The 19,323-nt window shown below is 40.6% G+C and overlaps 1 protein-coding gene across 1 annotated transcript in view; it reads right to left on the reverse strand.

Annotated features, from left to right (window-relative positions):
* TEX30 (testis expressed 30) overlaps positions 1-17,748 on the reverse strand; it is a 78,225-nt gene extending 60,477 nt beyond the window's left edge. Inside the window, exon 1 of the mRNA XM_044059746.1 lies at positions 17,553-17,748. Coding sequence (XP_043915681.1) covers positions 17,553-17,570 — 18 coding nt within the window. The 5' untranslated portion in view covers positions 17,571-17,748. The remainder of the gene's footprint in view (positions 1-17,552) is intronic.
* Between the last annotated feature and the right edge of the window lie 1,575 nt (positions 17,749-19,323).

The following is a 19,323-nucleotide window of genomic DNA, read 5'->3' on the forward strand; positions in this document are numbered from 1 at the left end:
TCCATTATATGTGTCTATGTGTGTGCATGTAGAGCCAGGGTACAAGAGACACTATGACATAGATAGAGATAGAGAGACAGCAGTGGGAGTACACTGGAAAGTACACTTTTATGAGATGTTTTATTCTGCAGCTGTCAAGGGGATTGTTTTCGGTTTCTTGTGTTATTTGCATTGTCATGCTTATCAGCTATGTCTCATCTCCCATTCTTGTATATAGGCACATCTGATTCAGAGACTGCACAACCACGCACACAAGCATTCCTTTTTTATTCTTATTAGTGTATTTTAGATAGATGTATGTATACATGAAAGTCATTTTTGCACTGCATTAGCATTGATTATTTTTTAATATATATGTTACATAATATATGTTTGATCAGTTTGTATTTGTTTCTGTCTTTGTGTGATTACTTGTTATCATTTGATCCCAACAGTGGCACTGTTGAACTCCTACTGTCCAATGTCAGAGTATCTATGGCATCTGATGATGATGGTGGAAATGAAAAGCGACAGTCTGGGAGTGCAGAGGGTTAGTCTGTTACTGAGGTTGTGCCTCCAACATCCCCTCCCCATACTTCAGACACAGTCAGTATGACTACAAATACCCATGATACAAAGACCTCAGACATAGGAGAGGTTGATAGTGACACAAGTGATCAGGGTAGTCTGGTTACACAGCTGCAGAACTGGTTGATTCCTCCTGAATCCACCGTAGGGGTGAAATACACAGGCGGTTGTTACAAGTGCTCTAAGGGAGGCCTGCAGTCCTCTCTCCTCCTGATGTTGGTGCATCAGTAGCTACCACACTGTGTATGTGTAATATCATCACAGAGACACAGGCATGTTCCAGCAGGGCCGCAAAAGAGACAGTACAAATACTAAATGTGCATTCTGACCTATGGGAGTGCCTGAATCATGTGAGTGACTGCTACAACAGGAAGAATGACACACTGGATCATGGATGAGGGGTCCAAATGGAGAGAGAGAATAAAATCAGCAAGCAAAGGAAGTGTAGTATTGGTGGAACTGAATTCATGTTGAAGTCTTGGTGAGTACCTTCACGAGGTGAAATCTGTTTTTATAAAATCTCGCCAAGACAACACTGATATATAGACTGTATTTTATATAGCATATACTATGAACAGATGTAGGTTAAAAAATAAAATAGATAGCTGGGTGCACAAGTTCCAGGATAAAAAAGTACCCAATCCTGGTAGGCACACTGGTGCCATGACTGGAAAAAATGACAATATATAATCCTCAAGACATGTAAGCATTCCTACCATGGGGTTAGGCAGGCTCAAGGGGAGGACAGCCCGCTGTTGTAGAAGGAAGTATAAGTCCACAAAAACTGACAGGCCAAAAAAGAGCCATAAAGATCCTAGAGTGGACTACTGTGGATAAAAAGCAAACTATGCACTATTAATATTATGCAAGAAGCCCAGAATTTCCAGATAGGAGATATACAAAAAGATTAAGAGAGAAATTAGAGGAAAGAAAAATACTTGCAGACGAAACTGTCAAATGCAAATTTGTGTGCATTAACACAACAAATTCATGAAAAACATTATATCAACCAAGAAACCTTGGGCCGTTTGGAAAAAGAAGCGAATGAGGAAGTGTGAAAATATAAAGAACAAAATCTATACATTTTGGAAAAGTATAAAGTGAAACATAGACAAGGGAAAGAGAGATCTGATATGGGTAATACTTATGCAAAGGAGAAAGTCAAATTAATCAATAAAGAAAAGAAGCTCCAAAGATATTCAAAGAGAAATACAGGCAGAGGCACCCAGACATGGAAAATTTCACAATATAAAAAAAATAAGATCACAAACAGGGAATGTAGAACAAAAGATTAGTAAAGTAGAAGTTAAAAAATAGAAGCAGAAGTTATGGAATACCTGCAAACTGAAGGATATAGTGCAGAACATCTAACTCTGACAACATCACAGCATGATAGAATAATGAATTCCCAAATTAAGGAGAAACCAGAAGAGTGGGAGGCATTTGATCAGTTGCCACCTGAAGATACTTTATAGCCTTCATTAGGAAACCAGTACAAAAGTTCAACTGGAGTTTCACAGCAAGGGAAGAACAGGAAAATGTGGCAACTCTGATGCTGTCAATGTTGTGGAGTGATACGCCAGTGAGTTCCCATATGAAACAGCAAAAGATGACACAGGATAAAGCTGAAAAAAATATGGTATGGGAAGATGTTCAGGAATTTTCTGTAGAATGCCCGAAAGAAGCGGAGAACAAAAAATGTGCCATTAGTTTAGAAGAAAATGATCTAACGGAAGAGTTGCTTAATTTAATAGAAATGGATAGACATATTAAGATCAATGAAAGAAATGGACTACAGAAAGTCAATAAGACCCAAAATATTAGAAGTTTGATAAAACAAATGAACACAGTAATCAAAACTTTTCAAAGAAATTCATGCTATATAACAGAAGTAAATAAGATATATTACTGTGCAGCCAAATTAATAACAGATAAAGTCTTACCACAAAAATTAAAAAAAAAAAAACACACACACAAAAACTGTAAACCAACAATGATAAACTGCAGGCCACAGAGACTCCGACAGAAACGATGCAAAAGTAGTGGATTAGTGCTTTTATTAAGTATAAACTTCATCAGATAAAACTCAGTGTTTGCATCATTTGGTATATTGCTTGTTTATTGGTCATGATATCTGTTGGAGTCTCTGTGGACTGTGGTTTATCTTTGTTGTTCTTACCACAAAAGAACGGGACAATAAGGGAATGGAAGGGGAGAAATCAAATGCCATCATGGAAGTACTGAATAAAAACATAAATCAATTAAGACAACAAGTGTCGCTGTTAGAAGAGTACAGAAGAGGGAACAGGTCAACAAAAATACTCAAAGATATAAATGATAAAAGCAATGTTTAGTATAAGAACAAACCAGGATCTATCGTACACTACTGCAAATAATACACTAAACATATCAGCAATGGCTGATAAACTTAAAAGATATGCAGATAAATATAAAGGAAAAGTACAAAATAAGCAATTTATTGATGACCCAAAAAAGTTTTAAAGAGAATTCGGAAACAAATTAAAACAAATAGAAACACCACCAAAAAAGAAAAAAATAGACACATTTTGGAGAAATATCTATGAAGATCATGTGAAACATAATAAAAATGCGGAAGTAAAAGAAAGAATAAAGTTCAAATGTACAGGATATGAAATGGGATGAAGTAACAGCCGGCGAAACAAAAAAAAAAATTAAGGAAAGCTCTTAATTAGAAAACCACAAGACCAGATGCAGTACCCAACTTCTGGCTAAAAGTACTAACATCTTTACATGAAGATTTAGCCATGAATAAAAACACTTGCTTTTAATCCTTTTTAATTTAATTGCATTTTTTAAACTGTGTCTGGTCTAATATTGATACATACTCAAGTGTGTTACCTTGCACTGCATGTGAACTGTTTTTACTACTGTTTTTGCTACTTTTCTGTAAAAAAAAAAAACTGTAAGCCTGTTTCCTACCTTTCCTGTAACTAGTGTTCCAGATACAGATCTGCTGTATCCAGGACCTTATGCAAGCTTCTGAGCCCCCCAAGCCTTTCTGTTTTGGAGGGAAGCCTTCTAGCTTATCAGTGGGAGTGGTAAGCACTAGGTAACCTGTCTACCACATAAGAAGTGGTTCTGGCCCAGAAATTGTAGTTATTGGCTGTTTGGGCAATCTCTTCCATCTCTCTTAACTTTCTGATTTGAAAGCCTGCATTTGCACTTGTTTTTGTCTTGTAACTAGTCTAGTGCAGATACAGATTCTTAGTTTTAGCACCTAAATTTGCTTATTCGTGCTCAGCACTTGTAAGCACTAAATAAGCTACTAATTACTATAGCACTCAACCTTCCTCATTACCTAGAGGAAAACAGTTTTTGTACTTACTTTTCTCACTTGCTTAGAGAAAAACAGCTCCTGTACTCACTTTCCCTACTTATCTAGAGGAAAATAGTTTTTTATTCAGGCATGTCCAAGGGTCAGCTCCCAGTGTTCTTTCCTGTCTATCTGATGAATCTGGGCATCTTGAGGCAATGTAGCAATTGCCTCATGTACACAGACAATGCTCACCTCCTACCACCCAACACTACAACCTGTGAGAGATGCACTTATCTAGCCAAACTGGAGGTAAAGCTCTCTCCAACCAAGACTGAACTTGACAGTCAAGAGGAGAAGGTAAACACTTGGACCACACCACACTCATCACATAGTCCCACTAAACCTACACCACCAAAACCCACACATAGAAACAAAAAAACATTCGCAAAGGCTCTCAGTAATAATCTGCTCAAGCAACAGAGACCTCCAAAGCAGAAAGGCAAGCAACCTCCACCCCCCCAACACAATCCAAATGACACATAGCCCACAGACTCAGTGTGCCACTCAACCACTGCCAATAAGGCAAAATAATGTACCCAACACATTAGTCATAGGTGACTCTATAGTCAGGCATACTGACGTCCCGCTGACCAGGCTAAACAAGGAGAAAGTTACTGTCAGCTGCCTGTCGGGTGCCAGGATCCGCCACATAACCCATGCACTCAGGTCACTCCACAACAAGTACAAATACAACTATCATTGTCCATGTTGGTGTGAATGATCTGAGATGTACCTCCCTGGACTACATGAAAAGAGACATGGAAGAGCTCTCCGATCTTGTAGCCCAGGCAGGTATGACCCTAACCCTGAGTAGCATTCTGCCATCACCCAGAATTATACCGCAGTACAAGGACAAAATTATTGACTTCAACAATTGGCTAAGCTTCTGGTGTCATTCTAAGGGGATCCAGTATCTGTCTGCTTGGGATGACATGGTCAACAGACCACGATGCTTTGCCACAGATGGCCTGCACCTGTCGCCCCTGGGATTCCGGATACTGGCTAAGGCTCTTGCTGCTCCTATAGTGCCTTTTTTAGGCAAGGTTCAAATAACAAACTCACCACCGTAACAGGAACAGGCAAGCAAAAACTGAGGGTAATGCTACTCAATGCTAGAAGTCTAAATCTCAAAATGCACTCACTCGAGGCACTCCTTAAAATGGAGAACATCAATATCTGTGCAGTGACTGAGACCTGATTCAAGGCTCCAGAGAGCACCCCTGCACTACCAGCTATAACTCATACCACCCTTTTTGGCCATGTAACCTGGACTGAAACACCAAAGGTGGAGGTGTGTCCATATTCATTAAGGATATCCACACCTCCAGGCTAGTTGCTCAGCATAATGCATCCAAGGTTATCCAAGTGCAAGTAACTCTGGGCAAAACTGCAATCCAAATTGTAGCTTGCTACAGATCCCCCACCATGCCCCAGGATTCCCACTCCTCTTTTCTTGATGTACTGGAAAATATTAGGCTTCAACCAGACTCCCTAATAATGGGTGACTTCAACTATCCCACCATTAACTGGGAAAACTACTCGTGTACCATCTCCTTAGCTCAACACTTTCTGGAATTCATAAACTCCAATGCCCTGGATCAATTTATCCACACCCCCACCAGGGGCAACTATATCCTAGACCTAGTTATTACCAACATGAGTGACCGGTGTTCCACACCTGAAGTCAACTCCTCGTTGGTCCAATCCGACCATAAGCTAATCACCCTTGATATCCACATCCCGCCCCCACCCCCCATTAAGGAAACCACGGTAAAAAATTTCTACAACACCAACTTCATGCTTCTTCAGACAGAAGTGGTGAACTGCATGACACCCATGCAGATGGACAATACAGTTACAAATGCTGAATCCTACACAAATACACTCTATATGCACTTACACGAGTGCATGGATCGTGCTATCACAAACAGAACCAAGACGCCATCCTCCAAAAAAAAGGAAGCCAATCTGGTAGTCCCCTGCCATAAACAAACTGTAAAACAGAAGGAAGAAACTGTTGCAAAAGAGAGTAAAATCCCATGAGTAGAGGAGCTCCCTGGTCAGCCTCAGTAAGAAGCTGAGATTCCTTATAAGATCCTCCAAAGCTAGCTACGAAAACAAAATTCTAATGACAACCACAAAGCATTCTACAGCTATGTCAAGAATCTCGATGGCAACACCCAGATCTGCTCTGAGTTACAGCATAACGGCAAGAAAATTACAGAACCAACTGATATTGCCAACATCCTGGCAGACAGGTTCAGTGCTAACTTTACCTCCCCACCCCCTAAAGGACCCATATCTATACAGGAAGAATGAAGAGTCCCGGTAATCACAACTATGCAGGTAAAAGTTGCACTCTCTAAAGCCAAAAACACAGCATCCATGGGACCGGACAACATCCCAGGCTGCGTTTTACATGCACTTCAGAATGAACTGGCTCCCCACTTAAGCACCATGTTCAATAATAGCCTCGCATCAGGCTTTGTGCCCACTGAATGGTGCACAGCAACAGTCATCCCACTCCACAAAGGGGGAGCCACCACTGATCCCGGGAACTATCGACCTATTAGCCTGATGAGCCTGGTCTGCAAGGCCATGGAACGTATCATCATGGAACTCATAAACAAAGACATTGGTAACCTCCAATCTCTCGATCCCACCCAGTTCGGGTTTGTGAAAGGCAGATCATGCCTCCTGAACCTGATCAACTTCTTTTAGGCAGTCACCAAAGCCGTAGACGAGGGTAAGGCGGTTCACACAGCCTATCTTGACCTCGCCAAGGCTTTCGACACCATCCCCCATTCTGGAATTATAGCTAAACTCAATAAACTAGGTATAAATCCCTACATCACAAGATGGGTTGCCAACTGGCTCACTGACAGACCCACACTGTAAAAGTTGCAGACTCCAAATCTGACCTCAAAGCAGTGACAAGTGGAGTACCACAGGATTCCGTCCTGGGACCTCTCCTGTTTGGTATCTACTTCTCTGAAGTACAGGCTAACACAGAAGGCCTCTAGCTAACGAAGTTCACAGATGACTGCAAACTAGGAGCCATAGTCAAGTCCCCAAATGATGTGGACATCCTACAGAAGGGCCTCGCTGAGACAGATGCCTGGTGTCAGAGCCATGGCCTCAAGCTCAATGTCAAAAAGTGCAGTGTCATCCCCTTTGGTAAAAACTCTGTACCCATGAACTACCACATAGGCAGCAATCTACTTAACACCGAATGTGTGATAACAGCCCTTGGGACCCAGGTGGACAGAAGTCTCTCCTTTAATAGTCACATTGCCACAGTAGTCAGGAATTCCTTCTACGAGGCACACCTCATCATAAAAGGGTTCTCATCCAAGAAAAAAGATGTCATTGTTCCCCTCTACTTGACACTCATTAGACCCATTATAGAGTACAATGCTCCTTTTGGAATGTACCTCACAAGACATCTGCAGCAACTGGAAAGGCCACAGACGTACCTCACAAAGAGGATTACTGGCCTCAAATAAATGCCCTAAACTGACCGCCTCAAATAACTCCAGCTTTACTCCATAGCATATCACCTACTCCGAAGTGATCTCTGCCTAACATATTAAGCTATGTCAAACCCAGAGCTGTCGGACATGCTACACCTAAAGAAATCCCAATCCTTCCGAGCTACATGCTCTAGGGACATAAACCTTGTCACTGCAATAAACAGGACATGCTGGAGGGATAGATTCTACCCCAGAGACTTACCATACTCTAGAACAGTCTACCCATCTATGTCAAGCAAAGTTCTTCGTTAACACTCTTCAAGAAAAATCTTGATGAGTGGATGGGAAATAGGAAATACACCCTGGGGATCACTTCTATGTCTCTGCTCGACAGTGGCACAAGAAAATAATTTTCTTGGGTGGCGTAAGCCAGGGAACCTTGTTGGCTAAGCTTACGTAGGCCCTTGGGCCGACAGCCTAGTACCTACCTATGAACTATTTATACGTGCACCCCAAATAGATGCCAACCTGGTTAACAACAGAAAAAAACGATACTCCTCCTAAAGAGAGAACCTGCAAGAGATCCTAAAAACTATAGACCAATAACCTGCCTTCCAACAATGTATAAATTATATACTGGAATTGATGGCGATAAAGTTTGCAGTCATTTAGAAGGAAACTCAATCATGGCAATAGAACAAATTCCACTGTGACTCTGTCACTACTGCTCTTTTGTCTTGCCCTTAACCCATTCTGCTGTCTACTTAACAGATTAGGTCAGGGCTACAGGTTAGCTCCCAGAAAACAGCAAAGTGTAAAAACTTTGTATTCTATTTGTGGATTTATAACTGCATAGTTCATCAGATGAGGAACTGAAAGAACAACTCCAAATGGTCAAAACATTCTCAGATGATATAAGAATGTCATTTGGTCTTAGTAAATGTGCAGAAGCAACCTTTAAAACAAGAAAGCTACAACACCAAGAAAATATCAGTCTGGGACAGGAATGTGACATAAAAGAATTTGATAAAGAGGGATTGTATCACATCACAAACAGTCATACATAACAGGCTGCTTATCAGATAGCCTCAGTGATCACTCCCCAACATTCCTACTCAAAAAATACCTATACCAAGTTAAACCTGTCACCTACCGTCAAATACATAAAAAAATAAACTTTAACCCACTCACATTCATCTCATCCCTCAAAGAATGTAACTGGCATCCTCTAAAGTACCTCAGTCTTGATGACGCAGTTGAATTTAATACTACCTTCCTGAACATCCTTAATTACCATGCCCCCATAAGAATTTCCAGAATCAAAGCACAACCCTCCCCATGGCTACAGAAAACCACTAAGTCAGAAATGAAAAAAAGGGATAAAGCCTGGGAGCAATGGCACAAAACCAAAACCCCCTCAACCAGACAGAAATTCCTAGAACTACGCAACAGAGTCAAAAAGCTAATAAAACACAGGACAAATTCCAATACTACCAGTCTGCCCTAGACTCCTCCCAACACAGCCCCAAACAATTCTGGTCCTCCATAAACTCCATCCTCCACCCAGGTAAAGTCAGTACCCCTCCTCCTAACATCCCTCACTCCTCAGAAAATATTGCTACCTCATTCAACACATTCACACAAACCATACTATCACTAGCTAAACAACACAACCCCCCCTTCCCCTCCAACCCACACCTTCAACTAGTAATTTCCCCACTGCCTTCTCTTTTTCTCCTGTACCTACCTCCAACATAAAGAAACTCTTAACTAAACTTAAGTCCACCAAATTAGCAGGAGACAACCTCCCAAGTTAATACCTACAAATTGCAGCTGATGCTCTGGCCTACACTGTATCCATCTTGATTAACCGATATCTGTCAGAAAGTTACGTTCCCACACTGTGGAAATTATCACATATAATTCCCCTCCACAAAGGCGGACCCTCCACAGAGCTAACCAATTACTGCCCCATAGCTATTCTCTCTCCACTCTCCAAAATACTAGAGAGATGCATACACTCTCAGATCTCAGACTACCTCCTTACCAACAACCTCCTTTCCAATACTCAGCATGCTTTCCGACCAAACCATAGCACCACCACTGCCTTACTCTCCTTTACTAACACTATCCTTCAGCATAAAAACAATGGCTATCTCTCCTCTGCTACTTTCCTAGACCTATCTAAAGCATTTGACATGGTCCCACACAAACAACTTATCTATGTCCTCAATAACCTATCATCCTCACAATCAGTCACCAACTGGCTTCAGAGTTACCTGTCTGACCGCCAACAATCCGTTGTATGGCAGAATGACATATCTCCCCAACTACTTGTCTCCATAGGGGTTCCCCAAGGATCCATCCTTGGACCCCTACTCTTCTCTGTTTTCATTAATAATCTAGCCTCTGCCACCAAACATGGCACACTCATACAATACGCAGATGACTCAACCATCATCTGCTCAACCCAGTCCCTACCCAAACTGCAAAAAGTCACACAGGAAGCCTTTTCCTCTGTTGAAACTTGGTTATCCGATGCCCAATTAATACTCAACCTAAACAAAACTAAACTACTCATCTTCCAACCCACCAAACATACTCAAAACAACTCTCACTTTAACATCACAGCAAAAGACAACACCACTATATACCCAACTGAACACACCAAATTGCTAGGAGTGGAAACAGGCAAACTAAAATTTGACATTCACATATCCATGACCATAAAAAAAGTCCACAAAAAACTAGGAGCGTTATACAGAAATAAGCAACTTCTCACCAAAGCAGCAAAGATTTCAATAGCAAATTCCACCTTATCTCCACCGTACTTTAAGCTTCTCCAATATATACCAACCTAAGGCAATGCGATCTAAACAGGCTAGAGACCTGTTACAACAAAATCGCCAAATTCGCCACAGGGGCATCCTACCATAGTCACCACTGTCTCTCACTTGCTGAACTGGGCTGGCTTGAACTCCCTCGCCTCCTTCAATGGTATCAACTCTCACTCGCCCACAAACTAGTAAACCATCCACTAAATGTCCCATCCCTCCAGAATCTACTCCAACCCTATCGCACTACCAGACCACTAAGATCCAGCAACAAAAATCACTTGCAGATCACTAAAGCCAATAACTCTGCTGGTGAAGCACTATTCTCTTGCGCCATAGCCAAATTATGGAACTCCCTCCCACCCACAATTACCTCCGTACCATCATGCACCCAATTCAAAACTTTACTAAAAGCACACCTAAAAACATGCTGGCTATGCCCTTGCAACTCCCACTCTAATATCACCCACCCATCCAACCACTACCTTTCTTTCCACTCCACTAACTACTTTGATTATAGCAAGCTCATATGCTCATAAGCCTAGTACTTATTATACAGCAAGAACTTCTTATTGTAACATTTGTTAATGTCTGTTATGTACTTCACAGATAAAGATTCTAGTTGTCTACTGATGTACTATGTTCTTCATCTGTAAATATGTTGTAAGTTATTGCTATGTAAATTGTTAATCACTATGTAATCCAATGTAACTACTGTCTGTTTATTTTAACTGTGGAGCTTTTCTCCCCGGGCCTCTGCTGAAAATGGACCTACGTCCAGTCGGACACTCCCAGTCAACAAATATAAATAAATAAAAATAAACAAATATGAATAAAAGGAAAATCACTTTTGGCTAACATCAAAGACTGCAACAATATTAATTTCATGAACTTTAATCATACTTTGACTTAGGAATGGGGTCCATTCCCATCATGGTATTAGAAACCCAAACGTATTGGAGAAATTAAAAGATGGACAATGTCTTTAATGTAATGTCTGCTGGGGAGGGTTGGCATCCATGTGGCCAGACAGCCACTGTATCATCTGGTGTCAGCCAAAGCAGCTATGCAACATCACACTCCAGTAGTGACACTACTCAGTCAGTGATTGAGTTGTCCACACCCAGACATGGTAGGCCATGTGTCCATGGTCCTGAACGTAGTCATGATGACAGCTCATCCAGCAGACATCGCTCACATTCAGGTTGCACCCCAACTTTTAGCCAAGGCCATGGAACTAGCAGTGCATCTCCTGGCAGAAATAGTTCTCATGGTCAGAGGAGATGACCCTGAAGTGACTACTCTACCATGCACAGCTCACACATATCCAAAATGCTAGGGCGCAGTGCTAGTGCAGTGCTTGACTGTGTTCATGCAGAGACAGATACACATTGAACAAAAACTTGCCCATACTACTTCACATGAACACTACTGTTGACTTTTATACATATCTGCTACTGGTCCTGACAATTGAACACTTAATATTTTTGTTTATTTGCACACACTCACTTATTTGATGTGATGCTTACCCTCCTGTATCCCCCAACCCCCAGCCTATGCAATGATGATGACTCTGCCCTTCTCGTTGCACATTTCTTTGTAACTTAGGGCTGCATATATGTCTAATGCATAGAGTGCATAGATAATGCTTGCTTATGCAGAAGCTTGCTTTAATGTACTTGTACTGTAGAATAAATGTTTTTTATTGATTGTGCCTACTCAGTTTTGAATGATGGTTATGTAATTATTAACCCTAATTGTATTTCTGTTAGCATTCTCAGTAACGCAGTCAAATATTTAATTATTGCTTAGTGGTACACTTGTGCAAATGTTATTACCACTGACTTGCTCAATGCTTTGTTTAGTGTGATCAACTAAAATGCTTGATGCACAGTAATGGGCAAAATCCATAGCTGTTTATTGCAAACATCAGACATAAGCCATTCCTGACATTACTGTACCTGAGACGTACTCCAGCTTAGGGACATATAAGTATTTGTATATGAAGGTAATCAGTTACATACCTCTTTTTTTCCATAAACGTACGTTGTTAATGCTGCAGCGACAAGATGTGTCCTTAGGATGTGTCCTTGGGGGTTGTCTCTGTCTGATGCTAACAGAACACAACCATTACATGGTTAACTAAAGGTTATACACTTTTGCAGGAATCAGTTTTAATACTAGCATGTGCTTAGGATCTTAAGTTTTCACTTATGTAGTCAGTGTGAGTGCTATATCCGGTTTACCAGAGCCATGGCATATTGTGCATGCCTACATCCGCCAGTACAATCTGCAGCTGGTGGCTCTCCCTCAGACTCCCCATCTGTATCTGTTGGGAGTTGCCGGCCCTGCCTGTGGTCATGAGAACTGCATTCCTGCCCCTTGTTGTCCTAGTTCAAGCTGTTTCCTGAGAATTATAATGTGCAACAGAACACAGACTGTGAGCATTTAGGCAGAAGTTGCTGGGTCATACTGCAAAGAATCTCTTGATATGTCTAGACAGCTGAACCTTGATTTGAATACACCAAATACACTTTCTAGGATATCCATACTTTGAGCATAGGCATCGCTGTATCTTTGTTCACTGGGGTTGTGTGGTTTTCTCGTTGTATCCTTTCCTGTTAATGTATTTCCTTCCATGTGCACCGGATAGAGCTTTTATTTGTGTGTGTGTGTGAAATCTATGGCCCTCAAAACTTCAGGGAATTGTGCTAATACATAAAATTCCAGCATGTTTCTTGCTTTCTCCTCTAGGGTAGGTGGGAAACAGATATGCTCCCTTGCATGTTACAGCACTGCATTTAAAAAAATATGTAATATTCCAGAAGCTGAGGCCTGGGACACCCCTAATATATCACCTGAGGATCTTTGAAAAGTGCCTGTAGCTAGTACATGTAATGGCATACATACCTTTGTTCCCACTAGAATGGGTTCTCCATAATTTTACTGAGGCCTTAAGTGAGGACGGCAGAGGTTGTATATTTCCTCTAGTGCTTCCCTGAGCAGCTGGTATTGCTCTACAGTTTCTGTGTCATGCAGTCCATGATAGGTCAGACAAGGTCTAAGCATCCTTCTTCTCGGCTGAGGTATAGCAGCAGCACCTTGAATTAATGCCTGGTGCACATGCAGGATAATGATGGCAGCAGCAACCCCCAATACTTTTTTCTAAATGTAACCATGGTTGCATTCCAAAGAGTTTTTTTAGAACAAATAGCAACAGTAAGTGTACGATTAGTTTATTGGCTCCTGAAGAGCTCACCCAAGGTGGATTGGTTAATTAGCATGTAATTCACCTACTATTGCTTTCATTAGCATATTCTGGCATTTATCCCACTTAATGAATACAAAACAGCTCACTATTGTGTGTGAGGTGCGCATCACTGAGTACACAACAGCAGCACTTAGTGTAGGCATTCAAGAATCTGACCAAAATGTGTTTGACTTCGCAAATTTTTTTTTTTTTTTTGGTATGGTGGCTTACAAGCCCACCCACCCCCACCCCCACCCTCACTCACACACACACACACACACACACACACACACACACACACACACACACACACACACATACACCAGCAACCGACAACTTTGTTTGGATATAAGTCATTGCATTTTTGGCCCAGCACATAAGCTGGATCAAGTGTACTCTATAGTCACTGCTTATGTTGTTTTGCATTTCTGCCAGAAGGCCTGTATTTGGCACTAAACCAAATCAGACAAAGGGCTCTGGATCAGCAGTTGTCACTACTGCTGGAAAAAAGCAGCTATCCAATGTTCACATGATGATTCCATGTCCCTACTTACTGTCACTTGATCATTTATTTTTTCACATTCCAGCTCAATGGTTGTCTTTGACAAGTGAATTGTCTGCATTTACTATAACAGGCCTGTTCACTCGTCATGGTGGTGTTCATTGCTCCTACTCACTGTCGTATTTATTTCAGCTTTATAACAAGGTGAGTGGACTGGTCAATTAACCCCTTTTCAGTCAAAACACATGCTCAGCTGAAGCACTAGAATATATTTAACACAGAAACAAAATTAATCAATTGTTCAGTATAAAGCTAAAAAAACTTTCTTCATAATTATAAAAATGTATTTTGATGAATTAGAATTAGTATGATTCACTATTATTTACCATGGATATTTGCTAAAAAATCTTAATAAAAGTGTGTGACAGACCCTGTCAATGTGGAACATTTAATTTTTATAGCTTAAAATGAGGAATAGTCCTCATAATCTGTACAGTTGACAGGCATGTTTATATGGGGACAGCCTCAAGTCCTCATTTGTGCACATATATTACATTCCACCAATGTTTTCTAATACTTGTAAGGGAGGGTGACGCATCTTAACCATCATAACAAATGTCAGCTTTAGCTTAGACAGTCTTGGATGGTTTCGGCTCTTATCCTGGTATTGCAAGAATCAGAAACAAAGTCAAAAATATGAGGTGGAAAAAGGCCCAAAAATAAGGGCAGATTAAAAAAAATCCTCTTAGTAGCTTGCTAGAGTAACAAGCTTTGCATTAGCATGTATTTTCAGAAAGATATGAAGTCTGAAACTTGAATATATATTATTTAATGACTGCACCAACAATTTATTATGCTGCAGTGGTACAGCGGTAGCGTTGTTGCCTCACAGCAAGAGGTTCTCTTGTTCGATTCTTGGCTGGAGTGCCTTCTGTGTGGTCTGCATGTCCTCCCCGCAGTCGAGTGGCCTCAGAAAGACATGCGTAAATAGGTGTGCCTTCGCTGAAGGTCGGGTGTCTGGCTGGCAGCGCGGCACCATAAAAATCTACTGCCAATCATTAGCAGACCAGAGTTCCACTGTGGCGACCCCTAACCGGGAAAAGCCAAAAAGACAAAGAACAATCTTCAACAATTTTGAAAGAAAGCCACAACTTTTATGAAGGACGGACAAAAAATACAAGGCAAAAATCTGGACGTTCTGCAAAATTCTGGACAGTCACCTGTATGTAAAGACTTATGTCTGTGCTAAAATTTCAACATGCCCCTCTTTTTGCAAGCAAGTTTTTTACTGGGCAATTGGGTCCTAAAAATTTTTGCAAGTAAGTTTTTTACTGGGCAACTGGGTCGTAAAAATGTACAACATCTTAACAGTTCCAGAGTGTTATTTTCTTTCTTCTAAGGTCTTGCAAACAAATGTCACTTTGTATTCGAAACTCCTCATTATGGCACTGGCACAAAACAAAACAACGGAATTTCTACAACATCCATTTGGAACACTAACACTTTGCTAAAGATTGCAACCAGGAAGTTCACGATAGCTAAAATGTGTTAAGCTATTTTTAATGAATTTGTATGATTCAACATTATTTACCATGGACTGCACTTAAAAACTCTTAACACTAATTGTGTGACAGACTCTTCCAATGTGAAACTGTGAGGGACACAGACTCAAAACGAAGATTATATAATAACTGTCCATTAACATTCAAAAACGAGCAATAATTGGTCAGCCCAACCAGCATGCCCACTGTAAATCAAGAATATACCAACGGTAAAAGTCCGGCCGCTAAAGTATCATTGAGCGGCCAGACTTTTTTTAATCTATTGGTAGCATGACGGAAAGAATGTGTGTCATTATTTAGTGACTTCATTCCTCTAAAATTTGGGGTTTTCTGACAAATCAATGAGTAACTAAGTCATTAAATAATCACATGCATTCAAGTTTCAGACTTTCCTTCAAACAATGCAAATCTTTTATCAAAACTTTAAGTTTATAACAGCAACACATTTCTTAAAATAAGAGATGGAGAGGTACTTACAAGAGTAGAGAAAAATACAAGAAAAATCAGGTACATTCTGCAAAAATAAAGAAACATACCCGATTTCTTTCCTTGTATTTTCCTCGTCTCTTTTGTGCATCTAAACTGTCCGGAGGTTAAAGTTTTTTCTTTTCCAAAAGCAATGGAGATCTTCCTGTCTCTACTGTTTGCTTTCCAAAGTACTGATGTACTGTACTGGGTAAACATGGGAACAAAAGTCCCATACACATGCGCAGCAGCAGTACATCAACAAATCAGGACAAAATGCAAAAGAACACCACGGCACAGTTATGCAAAGACATTATTTAAGAAAAGTAATTTTTCTTTTGGATAATGTAATTGTATAATAACAATAACCAGTGATGTTGGAGACCGGTACCTCCCGGGTGGGCAGTATCAAGTCCCGTCTAAACCCTGCCACCAACCAACACCCAACTAATGAATATTCATGTTTATGTCTTCATCAGCCACATTCACATTCATTGGGTATTCATCACATTTGCTCGAGGGGGGCACTACAATTATCTAATGCTAATGAGCAGCTGTATAACGCCCAATATTTTTTTTTTTACGAGCCCCCATGCGCCCCCACACCCCTGCAAATTAAACATACCAACTCCAAGATCACACTACATTGAGAAAAAAGGGTAAATTTCCTGTTCCGAGCTGTACTGCAATCTCCATTCAAAACTTTGATCATATGGTCCTGACCATATGAATATCAAAGTTTTGATACTTCAGTCATCTGATAGAGATCCCTTACAACTTACAAGAACACCTGCAGCATTTAATTCATTAAACACTCACAAATGTATGTGACCGATTTTGACTGAGATATGTAAACCAACAACCAATGTATGGTATGTATGATGTCACTGTCAAATCTGCATGACAGTCAATGATGCATTATTTGCATACAACATAACAGCCATTTGGCATGTCACTCACACAAGCCACACTCACTTCTGCACAGCCCTACCTGGGAGGTACTGTTCTACAACAATGCCAAATAACCACTTATGGGTGTGGTACACTGAAGTTTACCCACAGTTGGCTTTAATTAAATCTTTAATATACCACACCCAGCCGTTGGTTATTGCCAAAAAAATCTTCATAATGAGGAACCCTGAGAATGCCCGGCATTACCGATTTACTAAATCATTTTTTTTTAATATATAAAAGACGCGGCGAGGTTGTTTACAGACATTTCAAACATACCTGCTGGTTGGAAAAACTGACATGATAGACACCTATAATGTTAAAATCTCCCAAAAAAATAATTGGCGAAAAGCACTCCTGCGCATGACAGTTGTGCGTGAAATACTTAAGAACGGACAAACGCATGAAATGATTTTAGTTTGATAAAATGCCGAGCAGCAAGTGAGACACCTAAAGAATGAAATGCAAACGTTGCGAATTAAAAGCAGTGAAAATACACAACATTACGTGGAAAAATACCATGTAAATGCTTTGCATCCCTCAAAAAAAAGCTAGGACAAGGAAGAGAAAATGTTTTTCAAAGCTTCTACCTCTGAGAATGAAGTCATTTTCCTGGCGCTTAATCAATTCAGTTTTAAAAACATAGGTAAAGACCTACTCGTTTTAAAGTTTGATGCTTACTACGCATGCGCCTTTAGGCGCTTTTGTTACAAATTGAGTGGTTTGGAATCTTTTACTTCCCGATTCAGCCACAGTAGCAAACCCCGCTCAAAGCTACCCGATCTGTGACGTATCTGAATACTTAATGTAGAGGTCTGTTAATGAAATATTCGGCACTATTCAGTAGGTTACTTAAATCTGTGTTTTAACTGTGATTTGAAAATTAATATAAGGTGAAACAATACACGACTATTGAGATCTGTTAAATAAAAATAATGACAATAAACAATTAAAGATGCAGTGCAATGTCTTCAATTAGGCGCTAAGCAGATTTTAAAATATAAATTGCATCCAGTAAAATATATAACAGTAAGCAGAAACTTTAAAAGAATTATTTAGACCTAAGAAACAATTTAGCAAACATGCTACGCTTTAAAGATGTAAATTAGCATTACGGCCGCGTGTTTTTACGTATATGAGTGTAGATTTGCAATGATAAGCCACTGCGGTACAGCGGTAGCGTTGTTGCCTCACAGCAAGAGGTTTTCCTGTTCGATTCACGGCTGGGAGTGCTTTCTATGTGGAGTCTGCATGTCCTCCCGGCAGTTGAGTGGCCTCCGAAAGACATGTGTGAATGGGTGTGCCTTCGCTGAAGGTTGGGCGTCGAGCTGGCAACTCGGCCCCATTAAAAAATCGACTGCCAATCATTAGCGGACCGGAGTTCCGCTGTGGTGACCCTTAACCGGGAAAAGCCAAACAACAACAAAGTGTAGATTTGCAATAACTACAGCACAAAACTCCCTTTAGTCTTTTTCTGCGACTTTGTTTTGTGCTAGAAAGCTTGTAATATCTGAGTTTATGCAATCAATCAGCCATGATCATGAGATGTTTGATATAGTTCTCTGGATTAAGACCAGGCGAATGGCCATTGCTTCCAAGGGAACTGAGTGTAGCAGGGCCCACTGGCTCTGGCTGTGAAGCAAAGAAAGCAAGATCATCCTTTTACTGATGCAAAGAAACTACCTGGAGCAGCCTGACTGGGGACTCATATGAGGGTTCCTGGTAAAAACAGGATGCCTGCCTCTGGTGAACAAGGCAGGCACCTCTCTAGTTACCTGAGCAGGCCCATACTAACCTTTTTAGCCAGTGAGGAAATGAGGTCAAAGAAAAGGCATATGAGGTGTAATTTTAAGTATCCGCCTAGTCTGCTCGACATTGTCTGCCTAATAACTGTATATACTGCAGCATTTTTTAGCTGAGAGGGTTATACAAGAGAATAGTCTTCTATATCAGAGAAGAACACGAATAATATGAGAAATAGGAATTTCAAGGCTATTGAGTCTTGAGACCGTTACACCTGCTATTCACCACCCTGAAGTGTATGTCCCCTCTCCAGGAATGCTATGTTAATCAACCCCAAGGTGAATATACGATTGAATACCCATCCAAATATTCAGGTTCCATTTTGAAGAAGATAGTGTACAATCCTGCTTTAAATGTGGGGCAATCTATTCCATAGGTAAGGGAGACTAACTAATGAGTCTGTCTCTCCACCATGCTTTATTGATCTTCCCTGTCAGGTTTAGATTTCTTTAGCTGGTATTTGTGGGATTGTTTGACTTGTGAACATACAAGCAGAGCCAAATCGTGATCAAATGGGGTCCAAGGCAGAGTAATGGGCCAGGCCCAAACTGAAAACAG

Source organism: Protopterus annectens, chromosome 17.part0 (assembly GCF_019279795.1).
Source record: "Protopterus annectens isolate FY-2018-M chromosome 17.part0, PAN1.0, whole genome shotgun sequence".
NCBI classification, from domain to species: Eukaryota; Metazoa; Chordata; order Ceratodontiformes; family Protopteridae; genus Protopterus; species Protopterus annectens.